General features: G+C 39.8%; 1 protein-coding gene and 2 pseudogenes across 1 annotated transcript; all 3 read left to right on the top strand.

Annotated features, from left to right (window-relative positions):
• The first annotated feature begins 1,661 nt into the window (after positions 1–1,661).
• Positions 1,662–5,646, top strand: LOC124973512 (transportin-1-like; annotated as a pseudogene).
• Positions 5,647–10,400: 4,754 nt separating this feature from the next.
• Positions 10,401–11,280, top strand: LOC124973513 (olfactory receptor 14C36-like; annotated as a pseudogene).
• Positions 11,281–20,838: 9,558 nt separating this feature from the next.
• LOC124973514 (protein FAM3A-like) lies at positions 20,839–21,531 on the top strand. The gene is given in 1 exon segment (XM_047537413.1): positions 20,839–21,531. A coding segment is annotated over 1 exon segment (693 nt).
• Positions 21,532–23,119: the final 1,588 nt, after the last annotated feature.

The raw sequence follows: 23,119 nt of genomic DNA on the forward strand, positions 1-23,119 counted from the left end.
TCCTCTCCCTCCATGGCCTGCAGTGCAGTCAGCACTGTGATCCCTGGACCCCTCCAGGGCTCCAAGAATATAATTTCTGTTCTCCATTATTCTTAACTTTCTTTCCTAATTCTTTAATCATTCCTTTTTATAAACATGAGAAAATAGAAAAATGTTTCTTGCTTGGCTCCCCAACCTGTGAGACACTGTTGATGGACATGAAGAGAAAGTTTCCACCCATGCACCCATGCCACCCTTTCTCCATTAACCTTCTCTCTAGACAGCAGATTTGTTTTTTTTTTGAACACAAAGTTTTTTATATTCTTGAACTTTTTCCCCAGATATTGGGGAAAATTACACTAGAAATGGCAATTAAAAGAAAAAAAACACATACTTGTGAAGACTTGATGGGTTTACAGTCCACCTGAGAGTGGTCTAGGTGATTGAAGCTACATAGTTCTGAAGACCAGCACCGTGTCCACTTCACCATAAGTCAGGTGGAACATTCATAATAGTATGGAAGCTGCTCAACTTGGCCCAGCCTCTACTGAAGATCATGAGTGAGACAGGGGTAGGATGCTCCCTGGTCACTCTGTGACCTCCTTCAGCATGCTTCCCTCCGTGGCTCAACATGATCAGTGTTCCTTCATTATACTAGACTCTGGGACCAAGGCAGTATTCTCTGTACACATACAAGTATAATAAGCTAAAATTATATTTGTTACTTGGAATTTTCATGAATGTAGGATCTCCCTCAATCTATTCAACAAGGACCAACTCAATTACTGACACTGTTCCTGGATATTTTCATTCTTTCCTTGACCATGCAACTTAAGTCAAATTAAGTTTTAGACATAGGAACTAACATTGTCTCCATTGTGTGCAGTCTTTTACACTGTACAGTTTTACTAGCCTGTGAACCCTCTGGGTTCATTCAGTGACACATGAGCTCCCTGCTGCAGCTGCCCCCTGAGTACTCCAATCCAACAGAACTTGTGACCTAAAGACCAAGGTGGCCATCTTTATCGATGGCTGTCAAGATAGACTCTTGCTTCATTCTCTCTTTGGTTGGATCAACACATAATTATTTTTCTTTATAACATGCACAATGTGAGGCATGACTAGCTTAAGATAATATGGAAAACTCCAGAACAAGAAAAGAAGACCTCAGAACAATATCCCTGATGAAAACATAGGAAACATTCTCAACAAAATCTAGCAAAATATACAAGAGTACATCACCACAATTATAGACCATGTTCATATGGAATCTTTCACATTACACAATGGATCCTGAACAGGCAATCACCAACAAATTCCACATTGTGTTAACGAAGCAATGGGGAAATATCCATCAGTGGACTTGTGGATTTTTAAAATGCTGGTGGACACATATGATGGCATCTCATTCATCCCTTAAGGGAATGAAGAAAGTGATAAGTGCTACAATGTGGACTAATTTTGAAAATATCAGGCTGAGCCAAGTCATAAAAATGAGCACATATTGAATGATTCTAGTCATACAAAATTGTCAGGATATATGAATGCAAACATGGTGTGGTCATGTTCTTAGGCTCAGGGCCCCAGCAGCAGCAGCAGACTTTGGACAGCAGAGCTACTGAGAGTTGTTCCACAGGACATCACCCACAGGGACTTCTCTGGGACACCCAGGGCAGCAAAGCACAATGGAATATGAGTATCAACCTCAGGAACAAGGTCTTCAGCAAATCCTGCTGCTGCTGAAGGAGTCCCAGTCCCTAGACACCATCCTCCAGAGTATCATGGGACAATGACCTTTTTACCCATGTTCTGTTAAGCCCAAAGAATTTAATTCTTTTAAAAAACTTAAGCCTCTTATTTTTATTGTCAATAAGCAGCAAATTACTTAATATGGAATTCAATTACACAAGGAAGTTTCCTTAAATACTGTTTGTTCTAGAACCTGGAACAACCCAATCAATATTCAGATTTTAAAAACTTCCTGATTGTTGTTCTTACAAAATTAAAATCTGAACATGAACCCACAAGATCTTTGAGTGGCCTCATTTGGAAGAATAACATGAAAGCATATTTTCAGAACCTCCCACGTGGTGTGACATATTTTATTAGAAGTAAATGTTTAAATAATGTTGGTGACTCCTCTCCTTTATTAAAGCCCCTGTAGATATATTGACTACAACCATCATGTCCAAGGGAGAATTGCAGACCGGTCTGACCACTTACCCAAACTTTGTAATCTATTGATTTGAAGATCATGACACCTGTGAGGGAGCACTTTGGGCCCTTCAGAAGATAGGTGAAATCTCGGCTGACATTTTAGATAATGATATTTTAGATCTCCCTCTCAATGCCACGATTCCCAAATGTTTACATTTCTTCAAACATAGTAGACCCAAAATAAAATCACATGTGTCAATCAGTTAATTTTTAGCAGTACTTAAACTCTGATGATGAGGAACCAGTGGTACAAAGAAATGTGTGCCAGGCTCTTGTGATGCTGCTTGATTGCCTGCTTCCTCATATACATAACAGAGGTGAGAGCATGCTACAGAGGACTCAAGACCAAGATGAAAATGTGGCTTTAGAAGACTGTGAACTTTGGCATACTTTGGCTGAACAGTCAATATGCAAATATGCTCATGATGCATCTTCCTAAATTGATTTCTGTGTTAGTGAAAGACATGAAGTACTCAGATACAGATATGGTGCTGTGCAAGGGTGATGCTGAAGAACCTGAAGTGATTCCTGATGGTGAACAGGGTATAGAGCTACATTTCCCCTGATCAGGAACTGTGGACTCAGCAGTATGATGAAGAGGGAATTGAAGAGAAGGTGATGAAGAGGATGACAATGATGATGACACGATTTCTGACTGGGATCCCAGAAAATGTTCTGCTGCTGCATGAGATGTTCTTGCAAATGTGTATTGCAATGAGCTAGTGCCACATATCTTGTCTCTCTTGAAAAAACTGATTTTTCATCATGAATGGGTTGTTAAAGAATCAGGTACTTTGGTTTTAGGAGCAATTGCTGAAGGTTGCATGCAGTGCATGATTCCATAACTGACTGAGATTATCCCTCCCCCTCCCCCTATTCAGTTACTCTGTGATGAAAAGGTCCCTGTGTATTCCATAACATGCTGGACACTTAGCCATTGTGCACACTGGGTAGTCAGCCAGTCACAAGACCTATGCCTGCAGCCACTAATGGCAGAGTTGCTAAAGCATATCCTGGATAGGAACAGAGAATGGGAGAAGCTTCCAGCAGTGCCTTTGATACCCTTGAAGAAGAGGCTTGTACAGAACCTGTTCCTTACCCTGCTTATATGCTTGACACCCTGGTCCTTGCATTCAGTAAATACCAACATAAAACCTGCCGATTGTTTATGATGCCATTGGAATGTTGACAGATTCTGCAGAATATTATTCAGACCAACCAGAACATAATCAGATGATAATGCCTCCACTGCCCCAGAAAAGGAGCATGTTAAAGGATGAAGATAAAGATCTCTTTCCTTTGAGTGCCTATCTTCAGTTCCCTTGGCCCTGCAGTTCAACTTCCTTCTGTACTGTGAGCCTGTGTATCAGCATTGTGTGAACCAAGTGCACAAGACACTTGCACAAGCCCTTCTGAGCGATGCTCATCCAGATCAATATGAGGCTCACGAAAAAGATTTTATGAGAGTGGCTATTGATTTATTCAGTGACCCAGCTGAAGGACTTGGAGGCCACATTGAATAGCTGTTAGCCTGAAGTAACATCCTAACACTAATGTATCAATGCATGCAGGTGAAAATGTCAAAACTTCAACAGTTTCTTTGCTCTATTAGTTGACCTGACTAAAACTTGCTTTCAGCATGTTAAAATTTGCATAGTCAATTTCATACCAATAATGGGAGCCAACCTAAATCCAGAGTTCATTTCATACTGCAAAAAGGCATCTGGGAAACTGGAGAAATCTCCATTCACAGGAGTATAGATATGCAGCCTTACATTCCTGTGTTGTTGTCCCAGCTTGTAGAGATCATTAACAGACCAACACACAAGAGATGTTTACAGAATACAGCAATAACAATGCTCATCTTGTTGCATTTGTCCCAAGAGGTGGCCCCCATTCTACAGCAGTTCCTAAGACGCCAGTGTAGCTCTCTGAGAAACATAAGAGACAATGAAGAAAAGGACTCAGCATTCCATGGGACTCTTACCACAATCAGTGTGAATCCTAGTGGTGTAATCCAAGATTTTTTATATTTTTGTGATGCTGTTGCCTCACAGATCAATCCCAGAATGATCTCAGCCACATGTTCTGTAAGATCCTTCATGGATTTAAAGATCAAGTTGAGGATGAAAATTGGAGGCATTTCTCTGACCAGATTCCTCTTCCCTTAAAGAGTGTCTGTAGCTTTCTATGGTGTTTAATCTAGCACACTTAAGCCACAGACCCCAATATTAGGGGTCCCTTAATCTTAGAGACTAGAAGGGAGCCTCTGCACCCAGGGAAATTGTTACCCTTCACAGAGGGAAGGGTATATCAGTAGGGAATACAGTGTGATCCCAACCCTACTGGGAGGAGTGGGTGGCAGGTGTACAACTACTGTATTAAGTCGATGTTGGGAAATGTTTTTTAACATCTGGAGACTTTGTGGGTGGAAATTTCAACTTCAATTACAACTCTGCACTGGATGTGAAGAAGTAAAGACCTCTATTCCGTGTACTCACAAAACAGTATATTCTGTAATATTATGGGGAATTGTACCAAAATGAGAACCACATGATGATGCATAGGGATAAGAAAGAGGAAAATTTCTGTAATGCACAATAAAGGAAACCTCAGAATGGGTTACAAACACCAAAAAGTCTTTATTTTTTAAATGTAAATATTTTCATATAAATGTTTCCACATTATGGTGCCTTGTTTTGCATGCTGATGAAGAGCTACACAAATAAAACTAATAGAGTTAAAAATCAGCTGGCCTTCCCACTGTAGAAGCAGGATCTTGGAAATTACAATGTAAGACCCCCAAAAATATTGGAAATAAACAAAACAAATTCAACAATGAAGCACCTTGTGAAATACCAAATGAGTCAAACCTTGTACCTTTGCAGGGTGGGAAGGGAGGGGGAGTAAATGGGGTTGGGCATATCAAAACTGAAGTTGACACCTTGAATTTACATTGAAACATTAATGTAGTGCATAGTATTTAATGACTATACCTCATTAGATTAACTTCGAGACCAACGCATTTTATTAAAGTGCAGTTTAAGGTTCAGGCATGCGTTCTGGCTCATAGCGATTGAAGGTAAATCAGTGGGAAGCTAGCATCTTGCATCACATAGAGCAAGACTGGTGTTCCTCGACCTATGTGGCACCAGTTTGGGTTGCGTTTCATCAATTCGGTGTAGCCCTGCTTTTAAAATATCCTTTGAAGATTTGTGGATTTTACTGTTATTAAGAAAATTGATATAAAAAAAGCAAATACATACGTAAAAGCACTCCAATTTTCAGCTAGGTCTTGAAATATCTTTGTAGGCTCTGTTAGGAATAAAATTGGTATTGTAATGTGTGTATTCTGCATAGTGTGGAAAGCTGATGCTGAACCAGTGCAACATCTTTGCCTCCGTGCTGTCAGTGTGCTGTGCTTTCTACATGGCTGTATACTACCGGTGATTGCTTGAAACCTTCCAAAATTTAAATGACATGGTAAAAGATCTGTACAGGGCTGCATGAGAGTAGTTGGCACATGAAGACAATTGTACAAGATGAAAAATGATTGCTGTCTCCAATGTGAATTCTAACTCAACATTCTAGCTTCAAGCTTTCCTTTTTGTGTTCAAAGATTGATCTGAAATAAATTTTTAATTTAATAAAAGTAATGCTGGCTTTCTACATTATACTGGTGCATGTTGGTGGCCCTCTGTGCCCTAGATACATGGACACAGACGGCAAGGTCAAAGCTATAGAGTGAATGTTGGTTTGGTTCCTGTTCTGTTCATTTGTTTAGCTTTTCAGTTATTTTTCTCTACTTACACGTATTCCTGTGAATAAATCCTTGTTAAGTTAAAACAAAAAACTTTAGCATGGTGATCATACTCAGTGGTTTTAAGTGAAACCACTGACAAGGAAGGTCAATGTGTGTAAGAGATTAAATGGTACATTTCAAGAAATAGAAATATTTGGGAAAAAGATTCAGTTGGAAGTTGTACAATTTTGAAAATGTAGTAAATTACACTTAATTGATTACCATAAACTGTTACAGAGGTTAACTATATGTCATGTGGATTTCATCCCAATGATTAGAGATTTTGTTGCTGAAGTGAGGACAGAGTTAGATGTTTACACTAACAGGTTGGTGAGTGAGTGAGAGTTGCTCACAACCCTAAGGTAAACTGAGCCCCATAAACTCCACTAAGTCACACTGAGGTGAAGAGTGGAGATGAAAACACACCCAGTTAGACCATCACTGCCTCCCCAGTGTTACTCCTTTCTCAGGAATGACTTGGGGCAATGCCCAGCCGAGGAGCTCCTATCATCCACTGTCCATGCTGGCATATGGCCAGGTCCTCTCCTAGGCTCTAGAGGTGCTGCTGCCTGGTGCTGTGCTCAGGCCTCCTCTTGTCTCTGCAGGCTGAGCTCAGGGCTCTGGGGGGCACTGCTCCCACTGGCAAGGCACCAGGTTCACATAAAGCAGAGGAGCCTGAGCTGCCCACATCCCACATGGCACTGTGCTGGCTGGACAGGTCCACCCTGCCTGCAGACACAGTTGATGGGAGAAGCCAAGGAGAGACTCCATTCTGCAAAAGTGTAGAGAACAGGTAACTTTTTGGAGTAAGTACTTTTCAAATGCATCTGAATCCTCATTTTTATTCTGCTCAACAAATTGCATTCTCATCCAGAGAGTCAGCTAGTTAAGGAAAGAAATGATTTACTCTGCAAAGATAAACAGGCATAGAGAGGACTTGTACAGTAGTATTTGCTTTGGTTTCTGGTGCTTCAGTAGTAATGTACCTGGAGTGTCCTGGATGTCTGCACATAATGTGCAACTAATGCATGTGATCATTCTTCATGCTACTTCTTATGGGTTTAAAATTATTCTTTTCAAATTCCTTTTACTTACCACACACCTAGAAAATGCACAGAATTATTTGCAAAGATTCAAGAGGCAACAAAGGAATACATTCCTTTTAAGGCAAGAAGCACAAAATGCCAAAGAGCTGACAGATGACAGGTAGTTAGAAAAGAATTCATTTAGTAAATAATTTGTGTTCTTACAGTTCAGCAGCTTTGGGAATAAAACATCTAACATTATATATAATTTTCACTGAAGCATTTTGAATTCATCATCCTCACCTATTTTTCCTGATCACAGTTATGTTCTCCTTTTCAATTATTTGTCACATTTCACTTTAAATGTATATCAGGTGTGAGTAAGAGTGTGTGTCCACTGGTAAAAATAAAAAATAAAGTGACACAGATTTGGAAGCACGTTGTGCAAGTCTGGATGTGACAAAATGCCCCTCATAATTCCTTAATGGCTGATGAACAGCTGTAAGCCATAATTGCTAATAGGAAAAATGTAACTCAGAAAATAAGTAATTCCCGTATCTTGCAACCCAAGCAATCCTGTGCATTATTAAATGCAATCTGTTTCCCATACACTGCCTAATTAAGTACTATCAAGAGAAGGACCAAAATGAAACCCACAGCTGTTCCCCCTTACAGAGGACAGCACTTGGGCCAGTCCCTCCCCATACTTCTGGCATTGAACATGTGCTAACTTCTCCTACTTCTTTTGCTGACCTTCATGCTACCTGAGCTGTGTTTTATTATGTTTCTAATTTTTGCTTCTTAAGAGGAAAATACAATAAGTTTTTTGACACCTTGAATGACAATGTAATTCTGAACACTCCAAAATTAGAGGTTAAACTACAGAAACTAAAGCTTATTTCTTATTTATAAAAATCTAGGTAAACAAGGCAATCATATTTTTTCGATCTGCAAGAATATTCTGAGGACCCTTGAAATAAGGTGGTGATTCATGTATTTATTGTACTATATCCATAATCTGAATTTTCCTATGAGTATAATCCACAAAAATATTAAGTCAAATCTAGAGAAGAGTTTTTGAAGTTGTAGTTAAAACTCTTAAGCTATGAAGGACATTAATTAAGTTCAAATGATTCAAACCATTTACAGCATAATTTTCCATTTGAAAAACAAAAACAGTACATGATTTGGTTGGAAAAAATAGAAAAAAAATATGTCTGTGTAGTTTTATGCCAGTTTCCAAATTCCAAACACATATTTAATCATCCATCTAATATTTGAGACAAATGCCTAGGGCTGGTCAGCAAGGACACCTGGAGTGTGTCCTGATCACGTATCACCTTCTGAATTTGTCACATGAACTTTCTTACATATTACATTATTTCTGTCAGGGTAATCAAATTATTTAAAAACATCTATATTTTTCTTCTTTCCTAACACTCATCATCTCCAACAGCTGTAGCCATACTTGTGTCATCAGTAATGCATTTTAAGTGATTCCTGCTGTAAAGAGATCTTACCTGGCAAGTGCACAGCCCCCTGGACTTGCATGGCCTCACCCCAGCCCGAAATGTGTTCCACAGCAGTTTGGAAGGGGAAGAGTCTGCTAGGGAGCCCTTCATCTGTCAATCAGTAAAGAATGCCAGTCCAGGTGAGTGGTCAGTCAACAAAGCCACCATGCATTAGTTCATGAACCACTGTGAAGGACGTCCTGCACTTACTCCTGAAAGGATAAAAAGGTGAATGATACAAGGTCCCAATTCAAGGAATTTCCATCAGTTATTTCAGTGATAAAAATATACTGATTTAGTGAAAGTAGTGTGACATCTCCATAAATAACACTACAGAAAAGTGGGAAATAATTGAGTTGTAAAGCAGTTTCCAGAGGAAAAGAGTCATTTGAAACTCTCTTAAAGACAAATTCATGAATAAAATTAAAAAAAAAAAAAAACAATTCATAGGAATAGGGAAAATTAAATTGGTATATCACAGTAGAATAGTACTCTGTCAGCAAACTCCAGGTATGCTGCAAACAAGGACATCACTCAACTGTCAGCCTCAGGTTTGTTTGGAGGTGGAATGATGGATGGGGAAGAGAGTGATTGCAGGTACACTGAGTAGGACAATTTCAACTTCACCCTCAGTTTCAACTTAAGAGCAACCTACCATTACCTCTTCATGCCCCCCAGGTAACCCTGGGAGACACACACATATCCCAGAGGAGCCTAGGCAGGCTCAGCAAGGTCAGTTTTCTAAGGTTAGTGGGGTTATTCTGGAAAGGTGCTGAGGCAGACCCAGGTTTGCAGAGGACTGAGCAGAAGATGACTTTAGTGACTTGGAATTGAGCTGGTCTAAGCTGCTTTAGAAGTGTTGTACTTATGAGCTAAAAATTCCTTTTATGACATGCAGTCAGTTTCTTTTTGTACATTTATGATGCCATTGAGAAGAAAGAAATATAATGGAATGTGTCAACAATGGAGATACAAACTCTGTATGAACAAAGGAAACTTCCACTTCATGGTGCTGAACACAAAGTAAAAACATTAAGGTAAAAAGTAAAAGTTTAGGAGAATGTCAGCTGGGCTGAATTCTGACATATAATTCATTTATTGGAGATGAAAAGAGAGCCCCAGTGGGAGCTGGATCAAGAGGGCTGAAGGTGTGTGACCTGAGGTGGCACCACCCAGGTCCTGGGGGAACCACAGGAAAGGTGGGTACCTGAAGTACAGTCCAGGTGCAGTCAGGTCAGCTCTGATTCCTCAACATGGCACCTACAGCCCTGGGAAGGGAAACATTGATTGTTACAGACTGTTTCCTCATGAGTAAAATTTTTCATGATCATGGTGATAAATACTCCAACAACAGACAGATTCCTACATAAACAATATTTAAAAAATTACATTTGCATTGTTAATTACAATTAGAATTTTGTAAGTGTGGAGAAAATGACAAAATAATGGTAAAATTGTATTTCAGGAAGAGACAGAAGTTAAATAAATCACAAATCATTAAAGAACACTGTGAGAAAAGTGGCCATGCAGGAGAGGAGGTGAGCAGTCCCTGCAAGTGCTCTGCATGGGAGTCTCAAGAGGTCAAGGGAGGCATGATGGAGCAGCTGAGGACAACCCTGCAGGTCACTCCCAGACCCTGGGCTTCAGACCTCCACACTGCCCTAGGGGGTGGACTCTGCTCAGAAATGATTAAATAATCAGAAAATCAGGAGTGACCTTTCCTCTGCAGGGAAAGCAACTAAAAATTCAAGAAACACTGTAGACATGAATTTGTACTCTAATTGCTTTAATCATGATTTGTTTCCTCTCTCTTATGACTTTATCATTCCACACAACCAGAATTTCCACTACATGACCAATTCCACCATGGTAACAGATTTTCTCCTCCTGGGCTCTCCTGATGACTGGAATATGAGAGTCCTCTATTTCACAGTATTCCTACTGACCACTGTCACCACTGCTGACCAGAACCTGAACACGCCCATGTACTTCTTCCTCAGGAACCTGTCCATTTGGACATGTGATGCATTTCCATCACTGTCCCCAGTGCCTGTGTCCACTCTCCCACTGGCAACAGGGCCATATCAGTGGCTGGTTGTGCAACCCAGATCTTCTGAGTCATTTTTTGTGCAAGTGTGGAGATGCTGTTTCTCACCATTATGGTCTGGGACCACTATGTGGCCATCTGTCAGCCCCTCCAGTACCCCATCTTCATGAACTCTCAGTTTTGTGTCCACATGACCCTGGCTTCCATGCTCAGTGGCCTGGTGTATACAGGTGTGCACACTGGGAACATCTCCCAGCTGTCTTTGTGCCACTCAAATGTAGTTCATCAGTTCTTCTGTGATCTCCCCTCTCTGCTGAGGCTCTCCTGCTCTGACACCACCAGCAACATAGTCTTTATTCTTCTTTCCGTGCTGTTTGTGTGTGGTGGTTGCTTTACTTTTATTGTCACATCACATATATGCATATTTTCTAATGTACTGAAATCTCCCACCAGAGCCCTGAGCAAAGCCTCTCCACCTGCACCCCTCACATCCTCGTGGTGTCCATCTTCCTCAGCTCTGGCGCAGGTGTGTACCTGAGACCTTCAGCAACCTCTGACACACTCCAGGACATGCTTCTCTCTGCCTGCTATACCATGGTTCCTCCCTTCTTGAATCCTATCATCTACAGTCTCAGGAACAAACATGTAAAGGAAGATGTGAGGAGAGTAATAGGAAGACAGTTGTTCTCACGGAAATGATAAAGTTGAATTTCAGCATCATCCTAATTTCACTGTGAGGAGTTAGATGAGATCAAGTGCTCTTCTTATGTGGGCTTTACAAGTTACTCTGCCTACCACAATGTCTCATTATTGGAAACTCAGTTATTTTATTAAATAATTATATGATTTATAATATTATTCCCTTGAATCCTTCATAAAAGTTGTAATTTTATCAATTCATTTGAATGTATAAATCTAACCCATTATATTTTCTGTAATCATTTTCATTTATATATATCAATGTTCTGTTGAATATTTCACAGTTCCTATGTCAAATATTGTCAGAGAGAATAACTTTACAAAGAAATCCTAAAGAATTTTTATCCAAAAATATAGAAAAATCACAGTAATATTACTCTGTATTTGGAACATGACAAAGGAAGATTCTCCTTGTCCATGAAGGGAAGTGAGAACACAGGTTACAACCCTCATGTCCTGACATCCAAATTCATCCCCTGGGGAAGAGCAACCTGGGTTTCCCCACCTGTGACAGCTGCCAGTCTTTTATTGTCCAGGAGTGACCCACTGTGGGGGACCAAACTTCTGGGCTGAACTATAGGTCAGCTTCCTGTGTTTTTTCTCCCACATATCTTGCTTCTCTAGTGATTAAGCTAATGAGTCATTCCTGATAAAGATGACGAGAATTACAACCACCAGTCCAATTGAGAGGAGTCATTTTGATGAATATTTTCAGACACGTTACTTATATTTTTTTTAGACATGGTGGCAAAGGAGATGAAAAAAGGAAATATTGATGTAAGGACTTCATGGTATCTCACATTTTGTGTCAAATAATGCAAAGCCCTGTAAGTATGTGGGTGTGGTATAGAACTTTTGCAAAATTCAGTAAAAACATTTACTTTGTATATTAGTCATGAACCAAGAAAACAATTTTTTTCATGGTAATGTCAATTCTATCAAAGATATATATTGGAAACACAGCTTTTTAATAATAGGTCTGTGCTCATGAGGAAACTATATTTAAGAGTACTTGTTAGAGCTTTTTTGTGATTAGGTTTGTCAGTGCTTTGTAGAATCAAAATTGCAAAAGACAAAACTTAACACAGCCCATAGTTAGAAATTTGATGAGAGTTTAACCACCAACAAGACAATATGGTAACCTAATCTATTAAGTGTTTTGAGGTGATATTCATGACAGACAACATTATGTCAGAACCATCAGACTTTTCCCAGTTTAACAAAAACTTTAGGATATTTATATCAATACCAGAATCATAGCATTGTAAAAAGAGCAGTTGTTTATATTAGTAGAATTAAAAAGCAGATTTGATAAGATTTTAAAATGATCATTTAAAAACTGAGGCCAAGAAATGTGTGGTGACAAATCCACTTTAGTCCCTTAAGAGATGTCAAGTATTTCAAAAAGACGCAATAGAAAAGAGATTGAGGACAGCTAAATAATTTGAAAGACCACACTTATTAAACACTGAAGGATGTAGAAGGGAAAATTCTCTTGAGAAGTGTCTTGGGGCCACCCTGCTTGCACAGGGGTCCAAGAAGTTGTTTTACCATACTCAGCAATGAAGACATTCAGAAACCACATGGCAGTAATTTCAGGGACCAAACTATGATGTCAGCAGGCAGAAAACATTCACATTATTTTTTAATTTAATTTTATTTGTTCTAATTAATTGTACATGACAATAGAATGCATTTATACATTTTGATAGATCATTCATAAATAGGCTAATCTTTTTTTTCTGAGTATACATATTACAGGATCACATTGGTCATGCAGTCATACATGCACATGAGGTAATAATGTCTGTTTCCCTCTACTATCATTCCTTCCCCCATACCCCCTCCCCTCCCTTCACTCCCCACTACCTAATGTAATGTAACTCTATTCTTCCCTATTCACCCCATTATTGTGAATTAACATCCACTTATCAGAGAAAACATTTGACCTTTGGTTTTTTTTGGGTTTGGTTTATTTCACTTAGCATGATATTCTCTAACTCCATCCATTTAACAGCAAATTCCAGAATTTCATTCTTCTTTAAAGCTGAGTAATATTCCATTGCATATATATACCACATTTTCTTTATCCATTCATTTGTTAAAGGGCATCTAGGTTGTTTCCATAGTTTAGCTATTGTAAATTGAACTGCTATAAAATCAATGTGTCTACATTTCTGTAGTATGCTGATTTTGAATCCTTTGGGTATAAACCAAGGAGTGGAATAATGAGTCAAATCATGAATCCATTCCAAGATCTGAGGAATCTCCATACTGCTTTCCATAAAGGTTGCAACTTTTTGCATTCCCACCAGCAACGTATGAGTGTACCTTTTTCTCCACATTCACTCCAACATTTATTGTTGCTTGTATTCTTGATAATTGCCATTCTGATTGAAGTGAGATGAAGTCTGATGGTAGTTTTAATTTGCATTTCTCTAATTGTTAGAGATGGTGAGCATTTTTTCATATATTTGTTGATAGATTGTGTATCTTCTGTGAAGTGTCTGTTCATTCCCTTAGCCCATTTGTTGATTGTGTTTTGGCTTTTTTATGTTAAGTTTTTTGAGTTCTTCACATATCCTAGAGATTAATGCTTTATCTGCAGTGCATAAAGTAAAGATTTTCTCCCATTCTGTAGGTTCTCTCTTCACATTATTTTTGTTTCTTTTACTGAAAAGAAGCTTTTTAGTTTGTGTCTGTCCCATTTATTTATCCTTGATTTAACCTCTTGGGCTTTAGGGATCTTGTTAAGTAAGTCAAGACCTAGGGGGACATGGTGAAATCTTGGGCCTGCTTTTCCTTCTAGTAGTCACAGGGTCTCTGTTCTAGGGCCTAAATCTCTCATCCACAGTGAGTTGAGTTTTATGCAGAGTGAGAGAGAAGGGTTTAATTTAATTTTATTTCATGTGGGTTTCTATTTTTTCCAGTCCCATTTGTTGAGTAAGTTATCTTTTCTCCAGTGAATGTGTTTGGCACCTTTGTCTAGTATGAGATACCTGTATTTATGTGGGTTTGTCTCTGTGTGCCTATTCTGTACCATTGGTCTACATGTCTGTTTTGGTGCCAATACCATGCTGTTTTAATAACTATAGCTCTCTAGCATAGTTTGAGGTCTGGTACTGTGATGAATACTGCTTCACTCTTCTTGCTAAGTTTTCCTTTGGCTATTCTGGGTCTCTTATTTTTTCAAATGAATTTTCTTGATTACTTTCTCTAGCTCCATGAAAAATGTCATTGGGATTTTAATAGAAATTGCATTAAGTTTGTGTAATTTTTTGGTACTATGGCCATTCTGACAATATCAATACTGCCTATCCAGGAGCATTTCTTTCTTTAGTGTTCCTTAGTTCTCATTGTAGAAGTCTTTCACCTCTTATGTTAGATTGATTTCCCAAGTATTTTTTTTTTGAGGCAATTGTGAATGTGGTAGTGTTCTTTATTTCTTTTTCAGTGGATTGTTTCAGTGGATTGATTAATGATGTGTAGGAATTCATTTGATTGATGAGAATTGATTTTATATCCTGCTACATTGCTAAATTCATTTATTAGTTCTAGAAGTTTTCTAGTGGAATTTTTTTAATCTTCCAAATATAGAATCATATCAGCAGCAAACAGTGATAGGTTGAGTTCTTTACCCTTAATTTCTTTTTTCTGTCTAATTTCTCTGGCTAGAGTTTCAAGGACAACAGTGAATAAATGGGGTGAAAGAGAGCATTCTTGTTTTTAAAGGAAATGCTTTCACTTTTTCTCCATTTAAATTTATGTTGGCCTTTGGCCTAATATGTAGGGATTTTATGATGTTGAGGTATGTTCCTACTATCCCTAGTTTTCTACTGTTTTGAACATGAAGGGGTGTTGTATTTTGTCAAATGCTTTTTCTGCATCTATTTAGATGATCATATGATTCTTGTTTGAAGTCTATTGATATGATGAATCACATTTATTGATTTCCATAGGTTGAACCAAACCTGCATCCCTGGAATGAACCCCATTTGATCATGGTGCACTCTCTTTTCTTCTTAATTGTTTTGTCATATATATATATGATAAAACTATATATATATATATATATATATATATATATAGTTTTTAGTTGTCAATGGACTTTATTTTTTATTCTTATGCATATATGGTGCTGAGAATTGAATCCAGGACCTCACACATGCCAGGCAACCACTCTACCACTGAGTCACAAGCCCAGCCCTGCACTTTCTTCTTAATATGTTTTCATGGAATTTGCCAGAATTTTTTTGAGAATTTTAGCATCTATGTTCATTATGGACATCGGCCTGAAATTTTCTTTCCTTGATGTCTTTGTCTGGTTTAGGTATCAGAGAAACATTAGCCTCATAGAATAAGTTTGAAAGGGTTCCCTCCTTCTCTACTTCATGGAATAATTTGAGGAGTATTGATGTTAATTATTTCTTGAATGTCTTGTAGAACTTGGCTGAGAATCTGTCTGGTCCTAGGTTTTTATTAGTTGGTAGGCTCTTAATGGCATTTTCTATTTCAGTACTTGAAATTGTTCTGTTTAAAACTTGTATGACCTCCTTATTCAATTTAGGTAGGTCATGTGACTCTAGAAATTTGTCAATATCTTCAATATTTTCTATTTTGTTGAAGTATAAATTTTCATGATAGTTTCTAATTATCTTCTGTGTTTCAATGATGTCTGTTGTGATATTTCCTTTTTCATCATGTATTTCAGCAATTTGGAATTTCTCTATTTTTCTCTTTGTTAGTGTTGTGAGGTGTTTATCAATTTTATTGATTTTTCTCAAAGAACCAACTTTTGTTTTCTCAATATTTTCAATTGATAGTTTTGTTTTAATTTCATTGTTTTAAGCTCTTATTTTAATTATTTCCTGTTTTTGGCATTTATTTTTTCTTTTCCTAGGGCAAGTGTTGCTTTGTGCCATAAGATATGGTCTGTTTTAGAGAAGGATTTATGTCAAACTTTATTCACTCTTTGATGAATGAAACATTCTGTACATGTTTGTTAAGTCTAAATTATTTATTGTGTTATATATTTCTATAGTTTCTTTATTTAGTTTTTGTCTAGAAGAGCTGTCCAGTAGTGAGAGAGATATGTTAAAGTCACCCAATATTATTGTGTTGTAATCTATTTGATTCTTGAAACTGAGAAGGGTTCGTTTGATGTACACAGATACTCCATTTTGGGGGGCATAAAAATTTGCACTTGTTGTGTATTGATGCTTTATGATTCACATCAGTAGAATGAAATGACCTTCTTTGTCCCTTCTGGTTAACTTTGGCTTGAAGTTCACTTTACCTCATATGAGGATAAAACCCCTGCTTGTTTAAGCAATCCATGTGAGTGATAGAGTTTTCCCATTCTTTCATCTTCAGTCTGTGGATATCTTTGCCTATGAGGTGAGTCTCTTGGAGACAGAATATTGTTGGGACTTGTTTTTTTAATACACTCTACCAGTGTATGTCCTTTGGTTGATGAGTAATATTCAAGGTTATTACTGAGATGTGACTCATATCCCAAATCATTTTGGTTTATTTCTGGCTTTTAATTTGATTTAGTTTCTCCTTTAAACATACCTTTCATGTAATTCTTCCCTTTGCTGGTTTTCACTTTTGTTTCACTTCATCCTCATGGAATATTTTGTTGAGAAGGTTCTAAAGGGCAGGTTTTTTAACTGTCAATTCCTTCAACTTTTCTTCATCTTGGAAGGTTTTTATTTCATCTTCAAATCTGAAGCTTAATTTTGATAGATATAAAATTCTTGTTTGGCATCCATTTTCTTTTGAAGTTTGAAATATGTTGTTACATGACCTCCTAGTTTGAGAGTCTGGGTTGAGAACCAGTTGAGATCCGGATTGGTTTTCCCCTATATGTAATTTCCTTTTTTCTCTCATGGCCTTCAAGGTTTTGTTCTTATTTTGTATTTCAGTCATTTTCATTATAATGTGTCTTGGTGTGGTTCTGCTGCAGTTTGAGACATTTGGGGTCCTGCAAGCCTCCTGTATTTGATTTTTCATTTCATTCTTTAGGTTTGGCAAATTTCTTGATATGTCATTGAAAAGATTGTGCATTCCTTTGGTTTGTCTCTGCTCCTTCTTCTATCCCAATAATTCTTAAATTTCATATTTTCATGTTATCCCATAATTCTTGGAAGTTCTGTTCATGGATTCATACCATCATCTCTGCATGGTCAATATTATTTTCAGTATTAAATATTTTGTCTTCATGGTCTGAGATTCTCTCTTCCAATTCATCTTGCCTGCTGGTGATTCTTTCCTTTGAATTTATAATTTGATTTAGTCATTCCTTCATTGCAAGGTTTCCAGCTTGTTTTGTATTTTCACAATCTCTAACTCTTTATTCAAATGATCTTTCACTTCCTGTATTTTCTCTTCAGTTTTACTCCTTATACCATTGTTTACTTCACAGATTAACTATGTACATTCTAAACTCCTTCTTGGACATTTCTTCTGTTTTGTCAGTGACTTCTCTTATTGGTGCAGCTTGGTTTGTTCATGCCCTTTGGTTTCCTTGTTTTTTTTTTTTTTTTTATCTTGCCTGTGTGTTTTCCCATCTACTTGTATAGATCTGAGGCAATTCAGATTCTACCCTGTAGACCTATATTGTCACTGAAGATGTCATGTACCCTGCCTCTACGAGAGAGACCAATATCAACAGCACCCAGTTCAAACAATTTACATCTCAAATCTAATAGCTCCAGTAAGGTGTGCACTGCCCTGTTGCTGCAAACAACAATGATAAGTTGACTGTTCACAATAAAAACAGTAAATTTGCTAAATGGATTTGCAATCTCAAATAGTGGACAAAGAAAGAACAGAAACAGTGTAGGACGTGGAGTTCATGAGTGAGAGAGAAGCCATAAGCAAAAATCCACAGGAGGATTGGAAGATGAATCAACAGATATTGAATATTAGGTGGAGAAAAGGTAGAAAGGGAATCTAGGAAGACAAACAACTGAGAGGAAGAATAAATGTGAAGAGAAAAAATTAAAAATATAAGAATATACAACAGAAGTGCAACAGACTATGCATATATCACCATCTTCAACAAACTGATGCACAAAAAATGTGCTCTAAATGTGGGGAGAGATGGCAAAGAAGAAAAAATAGTAATAAAATAAATCTCAGTGGAAAGTTGAGAAACTGTCTGTGGCAGCATCCAAAAGCTTCTTAGCCCTGTCTCTGACTTTCCACAAGACTGCCTGGCCCAGACAGGCCTTGGCAGACCCAGTCACTATCTCACCAATCTGGGCCTCACATGTCCTGTGTTCAGCCACATTGCAATCCCAAGATCTCAGTGCCACTGGAATTTGGAGATAGACCACCAGGGATGAGCAATCCTGAGAGACAGGACCTAGATGGTGGCAACCCACACTCCCAAGAGGAGACCCCAGTTCAGCCAAGCCATAGACACTGTGACACTGAGCCTCCTGGTCCTTTCCAGTGTCCCCATACAGTTGTGCCCAAAGATGGCAGTGGCAGCAAACCCATTGGAACCCCAAACAAACCCCAGGCTTTGGCTGCCATCTCAAAATGGATGTGGCCACATGTGACCAAACCTTGAGTCTCCCTGGCAGCAGACCTCTGGGCAGTGATGGAAATGGTAGTAGCAGGAGTCAGTGGTAGCTGGTGGGGGGTTCACCAGCACCTATAGGCAGGGTATTGGCAGCAGGAAGGGGGATTGGCAGCCCTGGCAGCAGAGTCAGCTCTGACTGCAGCTGCAGCAGCACCCAGAGAGGAGATCTCCTGGGATCAGAACAGCTTTGGCAGCAGCAGTGTCAACAGTAGCAGCAGAGGTGACAGCAGTGTAGATGGCAGCCGGGCTTCTGAGGCAGCGTCTAGGGCAGCAGACCTCTGAGCATTGGCATCAACATCAGCAGCACCTGGAAAAAAGACCTCTGGGCACCTGTGGCAGCAGCATCTGGGGGCAGGTGCACTGCAAGAGAAAACCTCTGGGCCATGGCAGCTCTGCCTGTGACAGTGGGGCCCAGAAAAGTGATCTGCATTTGCCCCTCGTGGTAGCTAAGAAAACACCTCTGGGATAGTGGGCTCAGGGGCAGCTGCACCCCGCCTCCCAGATAAGTGATATTAACATTATTTACATTGTGCTGGCTCTGCAGGAATGCAGGGTGCTCAAGTTAATAAATCATGGAGTTTTCCACCATTGTCTCAAAACAGGCCTGACAGGCCAGGCAAACTGGCAGGGTCTGTGGTCCTGACAGGGTAACAGGAAAAGCTGTGAAGGTGAAGCCAAAGTTGAAATGACATACCCAGAAATTAAAATGAGTACGTTGCAGATTGGGCTCTGGGTGCCCAGGGGTCCTATTCCTACTGGCAAGGCACCAGGTGTACACAAAGCCGAGGAGACTGAGCTCCCCACATCCCACATGGCACTGTGCTGGCTGGACAGATCCACCCTGGCTGCAGACACAGGGGGAGTGAAACCAAGGCAGAGATGGGAGAAACCAAGGAAAAATTTACTTCTGTTCCATGTTGAGAACAAGCAACACTCAGGAGTGAGTACTTGGCAGTTAAAGTCCAAAAGCATATCTGAGCCTCATATTTATTCTCCTCAGCAAATTGCAATCTCATCCAAAAAGTCAGCTAGCCCAGAAAATGATTGATTATTTCTGTGAAGCGCACAGCAAGACCAGAGAGTCCATAAAACTGCTTTATGGCAATTGCTGTGACAGTCAGGGGTACTATAGGAACACAGGGACCATTGGGGACATCTGAAGTTTATGCATATAAAACATGTGATAGTTCTTCATCCTGCTTCCTATTGCTTTAAAATTCTTACTTTCAAATCACTTTTACTTACAATATGTGTAGAAAATGCACAAAATACTCTGCACAGAAATTCCAGAGAAGGCAAATAAATACACTCAAATTAAGGAAGAAATATAACATGAAAAATATCACCATAGGTGATATGTAAGTAGATAGGAACTTATCTGTATGAATGATACACATTCAAATATATTAATAACTGTATAAAATAAATGATTCAATATCACATATAAATTTCATTGAAGAATTTTGAATATTATGTTCTCTTTTTCGATGATTTTTAGCACTTTTTTACTCAACATATTTGTGGTGTGACTATGAAGATGTCTGTGTCCAGTATGAAAAATATAAAATGTTGATATGCTACAACATTTGGAAACACATTATGAATATCACCATAATATTTTTCTGTGGTGTATTCATTATAGTAATTAATAATTTTTAAACTGTAAAATTGTGATTTAAAAAATAAATAACTTTTTCTTCCAACCCAAATAATTCTTTGCAGTTTTGAAATGCTTTATTTCTCATTCATTTCCTTATTTTAAACTCTATCAGCCCCTCCCCCAGCCACCAGTGGGGGACCTGCTGGGCTGTTCTGTGCAGCTCCCTCTCCTGGCTGGGTTGAGCCGGGCATCAACCCAACAGGACATTCCCTGACCCGGCTGGCTCATATCTCCCCAGAGGCAGAGCACACTGGCCTCCAACAGTGCACCTGCCAGTGGTCCCAACCCAGCAGGAGAAGTGGACATGAGGTTGGCAGGCCCACTCTGCATCATGGCCTTAGTTGTCACTGTGGGTCTCACCTGGATCGTAGTTGGCATCCTCCTGGGTGAGTCTACCAGTGGATTTCCTCGCATCCAGCAATTCCTCAACAACTCAGAAAGCTCTGTGACTGCAGAACCATGGGCCAGGAAGTACACATGTGGCCTGCCCCAGCCATGTCCTGAGGAGCACCTGGCCTTCTGCATGGTCAGTGGGGCTGCCAATGTCTTTGAACTCAAGATCTGCCTTGAGGACAGGATGCTCATGAGCAGTGTCAAGGACAATGTGGGCCCTGGGCTGAACATTGCCCTGGTGAATGGCGTCAGCAGTGAGCTCATTGAGACTGGTGCCTCCAACATGTGGGCTGGAGATGTCAATGATCTGTTGAAGTTCATTCGGCCACTGCATGAAGGCACCTTGATGTTTGTGGCGTCCTGTAATGACCCAGTCACCAAGATGAATGAAGAGACCAGGAAGCTTTTCAGTGACCTGAGCAGCAGGAATGTCAAGGAGCTAGCTTTCCACAACAGCTGAGTGTTTGTGGGGGTATAGGGTGTGCAGAACAGTAGCCCCCTTGAGCAGCATGTGAAGAACAGTAAGCACACCAACAAGTATAAGGGCTGGCCTGAGGCACTGGGGATGGAAGGTTGCATCCCACAGAGAAGTGTGGCCAGGTAGCACAACCACGCACCAGGACCAGACCAAGGGAGGCTGCCTGGTGCCAGCCCAGGGTCAAGGCCTCACCCCTGCCCAAGCAGGAGGCTCCCCAGCCCCAACACAGCAGGGCTCTGAGGCAGTGACCACAAGGCCCCAAGATGATGGAGATGTGGAGCTGGCCATCGTACTTTGTCCTAGGAGCCCAGGTACCCATGTCCTTTTCCTAAAGCTGGCCCCACAGTCAGCTCCCTCTCCATCTTTCTTCCTCCACTCCTGGCCTCTCCTTCCCTATTCCCCTGGCTGCAGAGGCTCTCGGTGCCCATCCTTCTCACTGTAGCAGCCACTTCACAGGTTGGGCATCTTCCAGAACCTCTCCCTGCTGGACCCACTCACTATCTTGTGGTCCAAACTTGCTTACAGTGTGAGTGCTTCAGTGAGTCAAACCTAGTGCCCACTTCCACATGCCTGACTGCCTCCAGCCTCACTCTCAGCAGGAGAGGGTCCTCTTGGGGCATACTGGCCTTGGGTATTGAGGGACCCAGAGCCTGGTCACAGCCCCTAATGCAGCACATGGCAATGGGTGGTTTGTCAAAGGGCCCATCTTCTAGGTGACTTCTTAATAAATTGAGGTCCCCCCCCAAAAAAAAAACCACTATCAAGAAAAATATGACATATGGAAAGGCTTAGCTTTCTCCCCTCTGGAAGGAAACCCTTGGGCAGTCCCTCCTCGTGTTCCTGCATTAGGAATCTCCCCACACAAATTTCCCTGCCTCCCATTTCCACCTGAACTTTGTGTTGTTTTACCTTCTTTTAATTGTTTGTGCAAGGGAATTTTTCAGTATGCATTTCTCATTCCCTAATGTGGAGGCAGTCCTGAGTCCCACTGAAATTTTTGTGGTGCCAATATCTGGACTAAAGCAGGTTTGTTACTTCAAAAAGTCTACTAAACTTGTAAAAAGATGAATATTACACAGTGCAAAATTCAAGTACATGCACTACTATTTTGGGGGGTGACACATACTGATGAACTGCAATTTTTATGATATGGTGATTTTTAATCATAATACAGAAGTGGAAAACTTAGAAAAATGAAGAAAGTTTCAGAATAAAAGTTGCATTTGAGTCTCCTTTCAGGTCCAATAAATGCTTATGGGAAAAATAAAATATTATGTCATAGTAGAAAAGGGAGTCTTGCAGGTGTGAACAAAGATGTCACTCAGGAGTATGGACAGTTTTGTGTCAGGAAGGAATGGGGGATGGAGACAAGAAACAGATTACAGGTAGACTCTGTAGGTCCCCTTGAACTTCACCCTCAATGTGTAATTAACAGCAACCTGCCTGCAATTAGTCACCCACCCCTGACCCTGGGGAAGACACACATTTACAGGGGAGCCCATGCAGGCTCAAAAGGAAGACAGCTTTTCCAAGGATGAGTGTGTTTAGCCTCATCAGGTGCTGAGCAGAACCTAGCTCTGAAAATGGCAGAGAAAATGACAATGAAGGTGACTCAGGAACGAGCTGATCTGAGCTGCTGCCATGATGCATTTGAGAAGAATGGATGATAATGTAAGGTGTAAGCAAGCAAAGGCAAATTATCTTATATAAAAAG

Source organism: Sciurus carolinensis (assembly GCF_902686445.1).
Source record: "Sciurus carolinensis chromosome 19 unlocalized genomic scaffold, mSciCar1.2 SUPER_34, whole genome shotgun sequence".
Classification (NCBI taxonomy): Eukaryota; Metazoa; Chordata; class Mammalia; order Rodentia; family Sciuridae; genus Sciurus; species Sciurus carolinensis.